The sequence below is a fragment of the Thalassophryne amazonica genome, chromosome 8 (assembly GCF_902500255.1).
Source record: "Thalassophryne amazonica chromosome 8, fThaAma1.1, whole genome shotgun sequence".
Lineage (NCBI taxonomy): Eukaryota > Metazoa > Chordata > Actinopteri > Batrachoidiformes > Batrachoididae > Thalassophryne > Thalassophryne amazonica.
The window spans coordinates 75,101,075-75,117,894 of NC_047110.1; the positions used below are offsets into that span (position 1 = coordinate 75,101,075).

The 16,820-nt window shown below is 41.3% G+C and overlaps 1 protein-coding gene across 1 annotated transcript in view; it reads left to right on the forward strand.

The window, feature by feature from the left end:
* The window catches only part of cpt1b (carnitine palmitoyltransferase 1B (muscle)), a 43,552-nt gene extending 33,268 nt beyond the window's left edge, over positions 1-10,284 (forward strand). Inside the window, exons 16-19 of the mRNA XM_034176674.1 lie at positions 152-304; positions 9,445-9,558; positions 9,647-9,739; positions 9,829-10,284. Coding sequence (XP_034032565.1) covers positions 152-304; positions 9,445-9,558; positions 9,647-9,739; positions 9,829-9,951 — 483 coding nt within the window. The 3' untranslated portion in view covers positions 9,952-10,284. The remainder of the gene's footprint in view (positions 1-151; positions 305-9,444; positions 9,559-9,646; positions 9,740-9,828) is intronic.
* Positions 10,285-16,820: the final 6,536 nt, after the last annotated feature.

Genomic DNA, 16,820 nt, shown 5'->3' on the forward strand with positions numbered 1-16,820 from the left:
GGGGTAACGCATGGCCACAGACAGGGTCAATTTAATGTCATTTTGCTGTGATAAACACAGGCCTGGATTCAGAGCCTTTGTGACAAGATGAGGTGTTGTGGAGTTGGGGACAAGTCACTGGTTTCACACTTTTTAATGTATTTGTGAGCAGAATGCCCAGAGACTCGCCCTGTTTCAGAAAGCAGCGGAGAAGCATCAACACATGTACCGTCTGGCCATGACCGGTTCTGGTATCGACCGTCACCTTTTCTGTCTCTACATCATGTCCAAGTACCTGGATGTTGAGTCACCATTTCTGAAGCAGGTGAGGATGTGTTCTATGAGGATTTAAAGCTACAGTGTGCAGGATTTGCTCATGCATCCTAACCAGTTTGAGAACCCTCGTTTTTGTGAGATGGAAGTTCATATATATATATATATATATATATATATATATATATATATATATATATATATATATATATATATATTGCTTTTTAACAAAGAGAAGGCAAGGTGGCATAAGTCCATATTGCCAAAAAATTAAAAACATGAATAGCGAAAAAAAATTGGGACCAGTGACTGCATAATCCAATCTGCAACCTCACCACCAGAGGACACTAAGGCTGAGTCTCAATTCTACCCCTCGGCCCTTCCCCTTACCCCTTCCCCTCCGTTTTGCGCGGGCATGAGAGACAGAGGGGTGTCTTAATTCTCTTTTTGGAGCGAGGCGGAGGGGAAGGCGGAGGGCTTCAAACTCCCCCGTTTGGAGTGAATCTGGATGCACACTCCGTTTGGAGGGGTAGGAGGAGCTTACTGCTGTCTCCGAAAAAACAAACATGGCACTGAAAGAGCCACACAAATGAAAGCGGCTTTCATTACAAATTACGCTGTTTAGAAAGTTATAACTTGCCAAAAAACTTTACATGCAGTTGTCTATGACAGCAACATGTATGCTGCTGGATGCATGTTGCGTATATTGTTGTTCTGAAGAATATCGTAACTTCGCTCGTGCGCTGAGGCGTTATAATGCGCATACACACGAACGCTACGATAAGACACTTTTATGTCTCACAACGGAGAAAATCACGATAAAGGATAAGCACGTTAATTTGTATGTTCATAAATCTTTGGATAATAGTGATCCCTGCTGTTGGATTTCAAGGTCTGTAACGTGTGTATTTTGTAAACGGAGCCCTGAGCACACTCGTCTCACCAAGTTTCACCAATGGGAGTAAGTTGGAAAATATATACAAACACATGTATATGTGTAACACATAACCTGACGTCCTAATAGACTGATATTATTTGTCAATGAAATTTCTAAAGGAATTAGGGCTGGATGCAAAAAATGGGAGGATTTAAAAAAGAAATACGAGGTCTGTTAGAAAAGTATCCAACCTTTTTATTTAAAAAACCATATGGATTTGAATCACGTGTGATTGCGTCAGACAAGCTTGAACCCTCGTGCGCATGCGTGAGTTTTTTCATGCCTGTCGGTTGCGTCATTCGCCTGTGAGCAGGCTTTGAGTGAGGTGTGGTCCACCCCTCTCATCTATTTTTTATTGCAAATAAATGTCTGAACGATTTGGAGCTTTGCTGCATCAATTTTTTTCCAGAAACTGTGAGAGACCTCCAGGTGGACACCGTTCGAAAAATTAATATGGCTTTCAGGGACGATTTTATGGGGATTAAACAGATTATGGAGTGTTACTGCCGCTTTAAGGACGGCCCACAACTGCTGAGAGCGCGGCGCGCTCCCAGCCCCCATCGACAGGCTAACACCCCGCTGGAACAACCAGATCATTTTCCAACGTGCCACGGCTCCGTTCATTATGCGGGACAAAACCACCTCGGTGTTGGTCTCTCAGGACAGCTTTCAGGTGGATTTCAGACGGATTCCGGTTGCTTTCCAGTCGTGTGAATATCTGATTGTGATTGTGCATGAGCTGGACATGCCAGAACATGTCCCATGAGGCTTCATCACGGCGTTGCTTTGCGCCGAGCGGCTGCACCGCGACGTGCGGAACTCCTCCGCACGTCTGTCTTAATGTGCTGGAAAAGTGCTGATGTCCATGTCTTTTCACAATTCCTGTGCTAGTCAGATGACATACCAGATCAAGACAGCGTCCAGTTTAAAAATGAATGGCACATTTCACTGTTACAGGAGTTTTTGTCATGGAAAGAGAAGCTGCTCCACCGCGCGTCGCGGTGCAGCCGCTCGGCGCAAAGCAACGCCGTGATGAAGCCTCACGGGACATGTTCTGGCATGTCCAGCTCATGCACAATCACAATCGGATATTCACACAACTGGAAAGCAACCGGAAGCCGTCTGAAATCCACCTGAAAGCTGTCCTGAGAGACCAACACCGAGGTGGTTTTGTCCCGCATAATGAACGGCTCCGTGGCGCGTCCCTCCGCTTTTCTTTCCATGAAAAAAACTAGACGAGAGGGGTGGACCACACCTCACTCAAAGCCTGCTCACAGGCGAATGACGCAACCGACAGGCATGAAAAAACTCACGCATGCGCACGAGGGTTCAAACTTGTCTGACACAATCATGTGATTCAAATCCATATGGTTTTTTAAAAAAATAATAAGGTCGGATACTTTTCTAACAGACCTCGTATAAGGTTAACAGAACTGCATGCAGCCCATAACATACACAAAGGTGCTGGTCATATAATTAGAATATCATGAAAAAGTTGATTTATTTCAGTCATTCCATTCAAAGAGTGAAACTTGTATACATTCATTGCACAGACTGATATATTTCAAGTGTTTATTTATTTTAATTAATTAATTAATTAATTACTAATCAATCAATTAATGATTAATCAAACAATATTAATTATTACTATTATTGATGAATTATTATTAGTATTATTAACGTTAACTAATTACTAATTAATTAATTATTGATACTATTAATTATTATTTAGGGCTGGGCAACGTTAACGCGCTAACGTTGCGTTAATTATTGAGGTCATTATCGCCGACAAAATGCAGAAAGACGCCGAACTTTTGAATGGACATTTTAGGTACAAAGTTCTACAGGATCAGGCCTGGATCCAGACCAGTTTGGACAGATGCAGCTGCATCGGTCAAATTTTTTTTACGCATCGTTCATCGGTAAAAAAAAAATCTTGAATAATCTCGAATAGCCGAACGTGTCCCCGCGGTGAATACAGCTTTTCGGTGGTTTTCATGTCAACCTATAGTCCGTAAATGATACGGATTTTTCCGAGTTTCAGAGTCATATGGACGTACAAATAAAGTCGGATATTCAGGGTTTTGTCTGTAATAAACTATTTCTGCAGCGCGGCTCCACTTTGAAACCATGAACCATTGAAGCAATGCTTCGATCCAGTAGCTCGTTGGTTCTTTGATTCACTGCTCTTCAGAAACGGCAAGCCGCTTCTTAACCCCTCGCAAAGCCATTAAAATATCGTCAGTCACTTTTGTGTGGATTAAAGTCACTAACTGGGACTCTTGTCTTGTTGCTGTCAAGAAACGAGAATCGTCTTCCGTTCCGTTCACACAGCTCGAAACGCTGTGCGGCTGAGACAGAGTCCGGTCGGAAGTAATAACTTCACAATGAATCGCCGCTTTAAATAAAATGACACCTCTTTCCAAATGTAATACAGACAAGAAACTACAATCGACTAAAACGTTTTTGTTTTTTTTCCTCCCAAAATGAAACGTGCTGTGTTTTCTTTTCAAATTACATCCTGAAGTGAAGCACAGCAGCTGTAAGATCAGCTCAGATATATGGAAACACATTCATGCCAATGTCTGAAAGGAAACGCTTTTGACAAAAACTACAGATTTTGTTTATTCCTATTTATGACCAGAGATCAAGGATTCACCATGTAGAGTTCATTATGTACAACGTTTAAGGATCCAGTGACCAAATTCATATTTATTTACTTTAAGACTCAATAAAATGTTCAATTTCAATTCAATCAGCTTATAAAGTGCCAAATCACAACAAAATGTAAATATACTAAAACAAATACATCACAATTGTAGACATATCAAATTGTGGTATGTGTACAATTGTGACGTATTTGTTTTAGTACATTTAGTCATGGACATGAATATTGTTATTTTGATATGAAACAGGATAACAAATGACCTGCCAGTGGTTTTATATTTGATTTCATTAGTGTGTTTCAGTTGAAATTTACATTTTCAAATTTATGCAATGTTCATTTACATTTTCAAATAAAACTGTGCTTTTAAGCAGCTTTTGAATTCATTTTTGGGTTTCACATATACCATGCGATTAATCAATGCGATTAAGATTTTTTATGTTTGCCCACCCCTAACATATATATATATTATAAATTACAAATTAATTACATTAACATGACATGATTGCGATGCGTCAAAGAAATGTGACTTCTGTTTCTTTGCATTTACACAGAAAGGCGAGAAAATAAAAAGAGCAAACAGGCTACTGCAACAAGTTGCATTTCGGTTGCCATGTTAACAAACAGTGAATCAATCAATCAATTTCAATCAATTTTATTTATATAGCGCCAAATCACAACAAACAGTTGCCCCAAGGCGCTTTATATTGTAAGGCAAGGCCATACAATAATTACATAAAAACCCCAATGGTCAAAACGACCCCCTGTGAGCAAGCACTTGGCGACAGTGGGAAGGAAAAACTCCCTTTTAACAGGAAGAAACCTCCAGCAGAACCAGGCTCAGGGAGGGGCAGTCTTCTGCTGGGACTGGTTGGGGCTGAGGGAGAGAACCATGAAAAAGACATGCTGTGGAGGGGAGCAGAGATCAATCACTAATGATTAAATGCAGAGTGGTGCATACAGAGCAAAAAGAGAAAGAAACACTCAGTGCATCATGGGAACCCCCCAGCAGTCTAAGTCTGTTGCAGCATAACTAAGGGATGGTTCAGGGTCACCCGATCCAGCCCTAACTATAAGCTTTAGCAAAAAGGAAAGTTTTAAGCCTAATCTTAAAAGTAGAGAGGGTGTCTGTCTCCCTGATCCGAATTGGGAGCTGGTTCCACAGGAGAGGAGCCTGAAAGCTGAAGGCTCTGCCTCCCATTCTACTCTTACAAACCCTAGGAACTACAAGTAAGCCTGCAGTCTGAGAGCGAAGCGCTCTATTGGGGTGATATGGTACTATGAGGTCCCTAAGATAAGATGGGACCTGATTATTCAAAACCTTATAAGTAAGAAGAAAAATTTTAAATTCTATTCTAGAATTAACAGGAAGCCAATGAAGAGAGGCCAATATGGGTGAGATATGCTCTCTCCTTCTAGTCCCCGTCAGTACTCTAGCTGCAGCATTTTGAATTAACTGAAGGCTTTTCAGGGAACTTTTAGGACAACCTGATAATAATGAATTACAATAGTCCAGCCTAGAGGAAATAAATGCATGAATTAGTTTTTCAGCATCACTCTGAGACAAGACCTTTCTAATTTTAGAGATATTGCGTAAATGCAAAAAAGCAGTCTTACATATTTGTTTAATATGTGCTTTGAATGACATATCCTGATCAAAAATGACTCCAAGATTTCTCACAGTATTACTAGAGGTCAGGGTAATGCCATCCAGAGTAAGGATCTGGTTAGACACCATGTTTCTAAGATTTGTGGGGCCAAGTACAATAACTTCAGTTTTATCTGAGTTTAAAAGCAGGAAATTAGTCTTTATGTCTGTAAGACAATCCTGCAGTTTAGCTAATTGGTGTGTGTCCTCTGGCTTCATGGATATCTGGGTAAGCTGGGTATCATCTGCGTAACAATGAAAATGTAAGCAATGCTGTCTAATAATACTGCCTAAGGGAAACATGTATAAAGTGAATAAAATTGGTCCTAGCACAGAACCTTGTGGAACTCCATAATTAACCTTAGTCTGTGAAGAAGATTTCCCACTTACATGAACAAATTGTAATCTATTAGATAAATATGATTCAAACCACTGCAGCGCAGTGCCTTTAATACCTATGGCATGCTCTAATCTCTGTAATAAAATTTTATGGTCAACAGTATCAAAAGCAGCACTGAGGTCTAACAGAACAAGCACAGAGATGAGTCCACTGTCTGAGGCCTTAAGAAGATCATTTGTAACTTCACTAATGCTGTTTCTGTACTATGATGAATTCTAAAACCTGACTGAAACTCTTCAAATAGACCATTCCTCTGCAGATGATCAGTTAGCTGTTTTACAACTACCCTTTCAAGAATTTTTGAGAGAAAAGGAAGGTTGGAGATTGGCCTATAATTAGCTAAGATAGCTGGGTCAAGTGATGGCTTTTTAAGTAATGGTTTAATTACTGCCACCTTAAAAGCCTGTGGTACATAGCCAACTAATAAAGATAGATTGATCATATTTAAGATCGAAGCATTAAATAATGGTAGGGCTTCCTTGAGCAGCCTGGTAGGAATGGGGTCTAATAGACATGTTGATGGTTTGGATGAAGTAACTAATGAAAATAACTCAGACAGAACAATCTGAGAGAAAGAGTCTAACCAAATACCGGCATCACTGAAAGCAGCCAAAGATAACGATACGTCTTTGGGATGGTTATGAGTAATTTTTTCTCTAATAGTTAAAATTTTATTAGCAAAGAAAGTCATGAAGTCATTACTAGTTAAAGTTAAAGGAATACTCGGCTCAATAGAGCTCTGACTCTTTGTCAGCCTGGCTACAGTGCTGAAAAGAAACCTGGGGTTGTTCTTATTTTCTTCAATTAGTGATGAGTAGTAAGATGTCCTAGCTTTACGGAGGGCTTTTTTATAGAGCAACAGACTCTTTTTCCAGGCTAAGTGAAGATCTTCTAAATTAGTGAGACGCCATTTCCTCTCCAACTTACGGGTTATCTGCTTTAAGCTGCGAGTTTGTGAGTTATACCACGGAGTCAGGCACTTCTGATTTAAAGCTCTCTTTTTCAGAGGAGCTACAGCATCCAAAGTTGTCTTCAATGAGGATGTAAAACTATTGATGAGATACTCTATCTCACTTACGGAGTTTAGGTAGCTACTCTGCACTGTGTTGGTATATGGCATTAGAGAACATAAAGAAGGAATCATATCTTTAAACCTAGTTACAGCGCTTTCTGAAAGACTTCTAGTGTAATGAAACTTATTCCCCACTGCTGGGTAGTCCATCAGAGTAAATGTAAATGTTATTAAGAAATGATCAGACAGAAGGGAGTTTTCAGGGAATACTGTTAAGTCTTCAATTTCCATACCATAAGTCAGAACAAGATCTAAGATATGATTAAAGTGGTGGGTGGACTCATTTACATTTTGAGCAAAGCCAATTGAGTCTAATAATAGATTAAATGCAGTGCTGAGGCTGTCATTCTCAGCATCTGTGTGGATGTTAAAATCGCCCACTATAATTATCTTATCTGAGCTAAGCACTAAGTCAGACAAAAGTTCTGAAAATTCACAGAGAAACTCACAGTAACGACCAGGAGGACGATAGATAACAACAAATAAAACTGGTTTTGGGGACTTCCAATTTGGATGGACAAGACTAAGAGTCAAGCTTTCAAATGAATTAAAGCTCTGTCTGGGTTTTTGATTAATTAATAAGCTGGAATGGAAGATTGCTGCTAATCCTCCGCCTCGGCCCGTGCTACGAGCGTTCTGGCAGTTAGTGTGACTCGGGGGTGTTGACTCATTAAAACTAACATATTCATCCTGCTGTAACCAGGTTTCTGTAAGGCAGAATAAATCAATATGTTGATCAATTATTATATCATTTACTAACAGGGACTTAGAAGAGAGAGACCTAATGTTTAATAGACCACATTTAACTGTTTTAGTCTGTGGTGCAGTTGAAGGTGCTATATTATTTTTTCTTTTTGAATTTTTATGTTTAAATAGATTTTTGCTGGTTATTGGTGGTCTGGGAGCAGGCACCGTCTCTACGGGGATGGGGTAATGAGGGGATGGCAGGGGGAGAGAAGCTGCAGAGAGGTGTGTAAGACTACAACTCTGCTTCCTGGTACCAACCCTGGATAGTCACGGTTTGGAGGATTTAAGAAAATTGGCCAGATTTCTAGAAATGAGAGCTGCTCCTTCCAAAGTGGGATGGATGCCGTCTCTCCTAACAAGACCAGGTTTTCCCCAGAAGCTTTGCCAATTATCTATGAAGCCCACCTCATTTTTTGGACACCACTCAGACAGCCAGCAATTCAAGGAGAACATGCGGCTAAACATGTCACTCCCGGTCCGATTGGGGAGGGGCCCAGAGAAAACTACAGAGTCCGACATTGTTTTTGCAAAGTTACACACCGATTCAATGTTAATTTTAGTGACCTCCGATTGGCGTAACCGGGTGTCATTACTGCCGACGTGAATTACAGTCTTACCAAATTTACGCTTAGCCTTAGCCAGCAGTTTCAAATTTCCTTCAATCTCGCCTGTTCTGGCCCCCGGAAGACAATTGACTATGGTTGCTGGTGTCGCTAACTTCACATTTCTCAAAACAGAGTCGCCAATAACCAGAGTTTGTTCCTCGGCGGGTGTGTCGCCGAGTGGGGAAAAACGGTTAGAAATGTGAACGGGTTGGCGGTGTACACGGGGCTTCTGTTTAGGGCTACGCTTCCTCCTCACAGTCACCCAGTCGGCCTGCTTTCCCGGCTGCTCGGGATCTGCCAGAGGGAAACTAACGGCGGCTAAGCTACCTTGGTCCGCACCGACTACAGGGGCCTGGCTAGCTGTAGAATTTTCCACGGTGCGGAGCCGAGTCTCCAATTCGCCCAGCCTGGCCTCCAAAGCTACGAATAAGCTACACTTATTACAAGTACCATTACTGCTAAAGGAGGCCGAGGAATAACTAAACATTTCACACCCAGAACAGAAAAGTGCGGGAGAGACAGGAGAAGCCACCATGCTAAACCGGCTAAGAGCTAGTAGCTGCGCTAAGCTAGCGGATTCCTAAAAACACACAAAGTGAATAATGTGTAAATAATTTAGAGGTGATTCAGCAGAGGGAGTGCTTCAGTTAAGGCACGTGAAGATTACACTGTGAACCAAATCGTTATCTAGGTAACTAGATCAATCTAACTGCGCAGATTAAACAGCTAACAGATACAGCAAAACACCGCTGTGCTTCGGAACAGGAAGTGTTCCGGAGCACAGTGCCATCTTCACTGTTAACAAACAGTGAAGATGGCAGTTTGACACGGGCAGTTTTTTTTTTCTCCTAAGGCGGAGGGGTGTCTCAATTCATAGGGCTAGAGGCATATCCTTTCGCCTTACCCCTTGTTTTAAAGGGGTAGGCATAGGGGTAGGGCCAAGGGGAAGGGGTACAAAAGAGAATTGAGATTGGGGTAAATTATACATACTGTAGTTTTAAATATAAGCATTAAAAGCAGTTTTTTGTTCAGCCTTTCTGGCTTATACTTTATGTACCAGATTTTTACTACTGTTCTAATCAGTTTGTCCGACTTTTGCTTTTGCCTTCTATTTCTAGGTCCTCTCAGAGCCATGGAAGTTGTCCACCAGCCAGACCCCTCAACAGCAACTCAACTTAGTTGACATCAACAAATTCCCTAAATATGTGGGTGCCGGTGGTGGGTTTGGCCCAGTGAGTTAATTGGGGGGGAAAAAAAATCACTATGCGTTATCTGGGAGTTTTACACTTTTAATAATGTGCTTTTTGTCTTCACCACCAGGTGGCTGATGATGGTTATGGTGTGTCTTACATCATTGTGGGAGAGAACCTCATCACATTCCACATCTCCAGCAAGTTCTCCAGCCCAGACACAGTAAGAGCACACACACACACACACACACACCATGCATGTTGTCCAACTGTCCATATGGCTTTTACAACGAATTGTTTCTCCACTTACAGGACTCGTACCGCTTTGGTCAGAACATTCAGAAGGCCATGGTTGATATCCAGAGTCTTTTCAAACTTAAAAATCACACATTAGAGCAAGCTAAGCCTCTGGAAAATGGTAAAAAGCAGATGTAGACACTGTTTTGTCACACTTCATAAAAATGTCCACAGTATGAAATTCCTGCAGAACTTTATCGGCTGGTCATTCATTCCACCCTGTTCTCTAATTTATTTTTTATTTTTTTATACTGTACTTTCATGAGCTCCTCTCCTTTAATGATATGGGAAAGATGTAAATAGAAAAATAGGATTTTTTTTATTATTATTTGTTTGTTTTTAAGACATTTGTGGTTTTGTCCTCAACACTTTTGTCAGTGTAAAGGCTTTACAATAACTGGAATTGACAAATTTGGAGTGTTCTTAGCTGTCTTCCAGTGTAACACAATAAAGGGAAAACTGAACTCATAATCACTCCTCCCGAAGGTTTATAATCAGACAGGGGGGGGGGGGGGTGGTCACATAGTCTCAGCCCTCATCCGTTGGTTGGTGGGGGTAACACCGAGGTCCTGGAGCCACACCCTCCACCATGCATAGAACCTCCTTCCCTTCTCCACTTATTTGTCTGTCCTCAGGATGTTGTTCCAGAACTGGATTTTTTTTTTTTAATATGTCCTACTTTTGACAGGAGCACCTCTTCCAGCTTTCCTCTTTTTGAGTCATTTACATTTTGTGACAAATCCTGTTTACTATGATGAAGTGTTTGGAGGGTGTTCCTGCTCTGGTGGGGGACAGGATATCTTTACCAGGATAATTTTTGATCTGTGAGCACCATTGGATCTGAGTGGCTCAGTTGATTCATTCTTTAGGGCTCCTTCACACTTAACAGGAAAGACAGAAACTTTAAGAAAATCGGCAAACCAAACATGAAATGGGGAACCACAAAACATTCCACCAGCTGTCGTGAGGGACGCATGGTCGAACAGGCATGCAGGACACACCAGCGACAGTTTTCTGCACACTCGTGTGCTTGCACAAACACAATGCGGGCAGCTGGAACGTCGCGCCTCTGCTGTGGAGAATAAAATAAAAACCACACACCATAAAAAACACTGCATTTTATTGAATCCCTCTTATCAAGCAGACAATACAACTATGAACCGTCTGTTCTTCTGTAGATGACCCTTCGTCGTAGATGTATAGTCATGAAATGACATGAATGAAGCAGTGTGCTCTCGTTATGTCTTATTATGTCCAGCCAGGTATATAAATAATTAATACACTCACCGGACACTGACAGATGAGATATAGGTGTATAATTAGTGAAAATCACTGGGTTGATAGTAAGTCCCTTCAGCTGCTCCCTTGTTTGCACTCGGGGTCGCCACAGCAAATCCAAGGTGGATCTGCATGTTGAATTGGCATATAAAACATAAATAAATGGGGACCCAATACAGAACCCTTCAGTTAAATAACCCTGGTTAAATAAAAAATAAATGCCACTCACGGGATTCGAACCTGCAATTTACCAAAGCTCTGATCAACAGATGGAAACTTTACCACTGTGCTACAATTGCTTAGACATTATATGGACACACGTCAGGCTGGCCCACAGCCTGCCGAGGTGCGCTGTGTGTGGCCGCTGCAGCTCTGTGTAAAGGCGAAAGATGTTTTATGTATTTCCACTTACATTTTATGTAAGTGCCCCCCCCCCCACATGTGCGATACACATGCACGCCACATGTGTTGCTTTTTGCAATGCCACACGTGTTGGGGCACTTAGACAAATTTCACATCCGATTCGAAATTGATCGTCTGCTCACTGGTTTCATGCTGACAGCGCAAAGGGCCACACATTTTCTAAGTGTCAAGCGAGCCGTGTCGGATGTTTGTCTGTGTCACCTGGAATTTGGCCAACACCTGCCACAAGAGGGACCGAATGTGTTCTCACAGTGCACTCTCTGTCTTTTGGCCGCTGGTATGCACGAATAATTGTAGCAACAGGTGTACAAGGCGTTGGAGACAGATCTCATTTTTCACGCATGGCATGCAATTCCTCTTTTGTGCAGAAGGGGCCCATACATGGAACTAAATCAAGACAAAAAGTTTTGTAATCTGAAAATAAAAAAAGATTGAAAAAATAAATTTTGAACATGAATCAGCTGCAAATTGCAAAACGTGAATGCAGGTCTCACAAAACGTGAATATCATTTATTTTATTTATTTATACAAGTATACGAGGGCTGTCCATAAAGTATAGGTCCTTTTTATTTTTTCAAAAACTATATGGATTTCATTCATATGTTTTTACGTCAGACATGCTTGAACCCTCGTGCGCATGCGTGAGTTTTTCCACGCCTGTCGGTGACATCATTCGCCTGTGAGCACTCCTTGTGGGAGGAGTCGTCCAGCCCCTCGTCGGAATTCCTTTGTCTGAGAAGTTGCTGAGAGACTGGCGCTTTGTTTGATCAAAATTTTTTCTAAACCTGTGAGACACATCGAAGTGGACACGGTTCGAAAAATTAAGCTGGTTTTCAGTGAAAATTTTAACGGCTGATGAGAGATTTTGAGGTGATACTGTCGCTTTAAGGACTTCCCACGGTGCGAGATGTCGCGCAGCGCTCTCAGGCGCCGTCATCAGCCTGTTTCAAGCTGAAAACCTCCACATTTCAGGCTCTATTGATCCAGGACGTCGTGAGAGAACAGAGAAGTTTCAGAAGAAGTCGGTTTCAGCATTTTATCCGGATATTCCACTGTTAAAGGAGATTTTTTTTAATGAAAGACGTGCGGGCAGATTGCAGCGTCGGCTCGCAGCCGCTGCGACGCTCCGCCACAGGAAAAACACCTCTGTTGGAAGCCTTAAGGACAAGTTGGAACATGTCCAGCTGTTAAACAATTTCTCATATACTCACTCCACTGAAAGCCATCAAAAGCTGCCTGGATTTTACAAATGGTTATCAACATGGAGGTGTTTTTCCTGTGCCGCCGCACCGCGTCGGCTGCGTCCCGACGCGCGGACCCGTCCGCACGTCTTTCATTATTAAAATCTCCTTTAACAGTAGAATATCCGGATAAAATGCTGAAACCGACTTCTTCTGAAACTTCTCTGTTCTCTCACGACGTCCTGGATCAATAGAGCCTGAAATGTGGAGATTTTCAGCTTGAAACAGGCTGAAGACGGCGCCTGAGAGCGCTGCACGACGTCTCACACCATGGGAAGTCCTTAAAGTGACAGTATCACCTCAAAATCTCTCATCAGCCGTTAAAATTTTCACTGAAAACCAGCTTAATTTTTCAAACCGTGTCCACTTCGATGTGTCTCACAGGTTTAGAAAAAAATTTTGATCAAACAAAGCGCCAGTCTCTCAGCAACTTCTCAGACAAAGGAATTCCGACGAGGGGCTGGACGACTCCTCCCACAAGGAGTGCTCACAGGCGAATGACATCACCGACAAGCGTGGAAAAACTCACACATGCGCACGAGGGTTCAAGCATGTCTGACGTAAAAACATATGAATGAAATCCATATCGTTTTTGAAAAAAATAAAAAGGACCTATACTTTATGGACAGACCTCGTGTGTATATATATGTGTGTATATATATGTGTGTATATATGTGTGTATATATGTGTGTGTGTATATATGTGTGTGTGTATATATGTGTGTGTGTATATATGTGTGTGTATATATGTGTGTGTGTATATATGTGTGTGTGTATATATGTGTGTGTATATATGTGTGTATATGTGTATGTATATGTGTGTATATATATGTGTATATATGTATGTATGTGTGTATATATGTATGTATGTGTGTATGTATGTATGTATGTATATATGTATATGTATATGTATGTATATATGTATATATGTATATGTATGTATATATGTATATGTATATAATCACCTGCAACTCCTGTGTGTGTGTGTGTGTGCATGCATCAACTCTGGACACAAAATCAGCCTTCTGCTAACTTGCAGATTTATACTCTAATGAAGTTTTATTCCATGACCATTTGTTGTTATCAGTACTTTTGCCCCCCCTCTCAAAATTTGACTTTCACAAAACCAAGTGAAAAGGCTGGATTTTACCTTGTTCGGTAAAACAGGGTGGCTGCAGTCTGTGGGTCCTAATTACCTCCGCCAAGGAGGTTTTGTTTTCGGTCGAGTTTGTATGTTTGTCTGCCTGTCTGTTTGTCAGCAGGATAACTCAAAAAGGTTTGAACGGATTTTGATGAAATTTTGTGGAGTGGTTGGAAAGGAACAAGGGATTAAATTTTAGTGGTGATCCGGATCATGATCCGGATCCAGGAATTTTTTAAAGGATTCTTCACCATTGCGGGATGGGGGAATTTTGACATTCTACAACCCCTGGCAAAAATTATGGAATCACCAGCCTCGGAGGATGTTCATTCAGTTGTTTAATTTTGTAGAAAAAAAGCAGATCACAGACATGACACAACTAAAGTCATTTCAAATGGCAACTTTCTGGCTTTAAGAAACACTATAAGAAATCAGGAAAAAAAATTGTGGTAGTCAGTAACAGTTACTTTTTTAGACCAAACAGAGGGAAAAAAATATGGAATCACTCAATTCTGAGGAAAAAATTATGGAATCATGAAAAACAAAAGAACGCTCCAACACATCACTAGTATTTTGTTGCACCACATCTGGCTTTTATAACAGCTTGCAGTCTCTGAGGCATGGACTTGAGTGACAAACAGTACTCTTCATCAATCTGGCTCCAACTTTCTCTGATTGCTGTTGCCAGATCAGCTTTGCAGGTTGGAGCCTTGTCATGGACCATTTTCTTCAACTTCCACCAAAGATTTTCAGGCCATGACATTGACCCTATATGTCTTTTTGCAAGGAATGTTTTCACAGTTTTTGCTCTATGGCAAGATGCATTATCTTGAAAAATGATTTCATCATCCCCAAACATCCTTTCAATTGATGGGATAAGAAAAGTGTCAAATATCAACATAAACTTGTGCATTTATTGATGATGTGATGACAGCCATCTCCCCACCTGACATGCAGCCCCATATCATCAATGACTGTGGAAATTTACATGTTCTCTTCAGGCAGTCATCTTTATAAATCTCATTGGAACGGCACCAAACAAAAGTTCCAGCATCATCACCTTGCCCAATGCAGATTTGAGATTCATCACTGAATATGACTTTCATCCAGTCATCCACAGTCCACGATTGCTTTTCCTTAGCCCATTGTAACCTTGTTTTTTTCTGTTTAGGTGTTAATGATGGCTTTCGTTTAGCTATTCTGTATGTAAATCCCATTTCCTTTAGGCGGTTTCTTACAGTTCGGTCACAAACGCTGACTCCAGTTTCCTCCCATTCATTCCTCATTTGTTTTGTTGTGCATTTTCAATTTTTGAGACATATTGCTTTAAGTTTTCTGTCTTGACGCTTTGATGCCTTCCTTGGTCTACCAGTATGTTTGCCTTTAACAACCTTCCCATGTTGTTTGTATTTGGTCCAGAGTTTAGACACAGCTGACTGTGAACAACCAACATCTTTTGCAACATTGCATGATGATTTACCCTCTTTTAAGAGTTTGATAATCCTCTCCTTTGTTTCAGTTGACATCTCTCATGTTGGAGCCATGATTCATGTCAGTCCACTTGGTGCAACAGCTCTCCAAGGTGTGATCACTCCTTTTTAGATGCCGACTAACGAGCAGATCTGATTTGATGCAGGTGTTAGTTTTTAGGATGAAAATTTACAGGGTGATTCCATAATTTATTCCTCAGAATTGAGTGAGTCCATATTTTTTTCCCTCTGCTTGGTCGAAAAAAGTAACCGTTACTGACTGCCACAATTTTTTTTCTTGATTTCTTATAGTGTTTCTTAAAGCCAGAAAGTTGCCATTTGAAATGACTTTAGTTTTGTGTCATGTCTATGATCTGCTTTTTTTTCTACAAAATTAAACAACTGAATGAACATCCTCCGAGGCCAGTGATTCCATAATTTTTGCCAGGGGTTGTAGTTTCTAACTCCACAAAAACAAGGCAGAAAGGCTTGTGTTTGCTTGTGTTTCAAACAAGTGTGAGAATTCTCTTTTTTGAGAAATGGACTATCATACAACTCATCACTCATCAGAGAGGCTACCGGAGTGTGAAGTTCGCTGATCCACAGCAGGATTGTTTTCCACCGGCGCGGCTTTACCGAGGCCCGAGGCGCCAGCGCGGAGTTATCTGACCATGGGTCCGAAGAAGGCACTGACGGCGGAGGAGGGAGACGATATCAAGAAGTCCCTGGACTTTTTGTCTGAGGAAATCTCTGTGGTTAAAATGCAGCAGAAATCCATTATGGAGCTGGTGGAAGAAGTGAAGGCTCTCCGGATCCAGAATGCCGAGAAAGACCGGCGTCTGGTGTACCTGGAGAACCATGTTGTGGAGTTGGAACAGTACACAAGGATGAACGACTTTATTATTACAGGAATTCATATTAAACCTCGATCCTATGCACGGGCGGTGTCAGAAGACAGCGGAGGGGAGGCCAAAGAGCAGGAGGCCAGATCAGTGGAACAACAGGTGGCTGACTTCCTGCAATCTAAAGATATTCAAATGGACTGTAATAACATTGAAGCGTGCCACCCCCTGCCCAGGAGAGAGGATGGAGACAAGCGAGCAGTTATAATGAGGTTTGTCAACAGAAAACATAAAATGGCATTGTTAAAACAGGGACGGAAACTTAAAGGAACAAACGTATTCATCAATGAACATCTGACCAAAAGAAATGCAGACATCGCCAGGAAAGCTCGTTTCTTAAAAAAGCAGGGAAAAATTCAACAGACATGGACATCCAACTGCAAAACATTTATCAAATTGAATGGAACACCAGAACAAGCGAAGGTTATGGTAATCAGGAACATCGAGGAACTGGACAAATACGACCAATAAGGTATGAGGACACAAACACATCACAACACCATGACACAGACCAGAGGAACCTATTCATCTATTACATCATCTACATCTGGAGA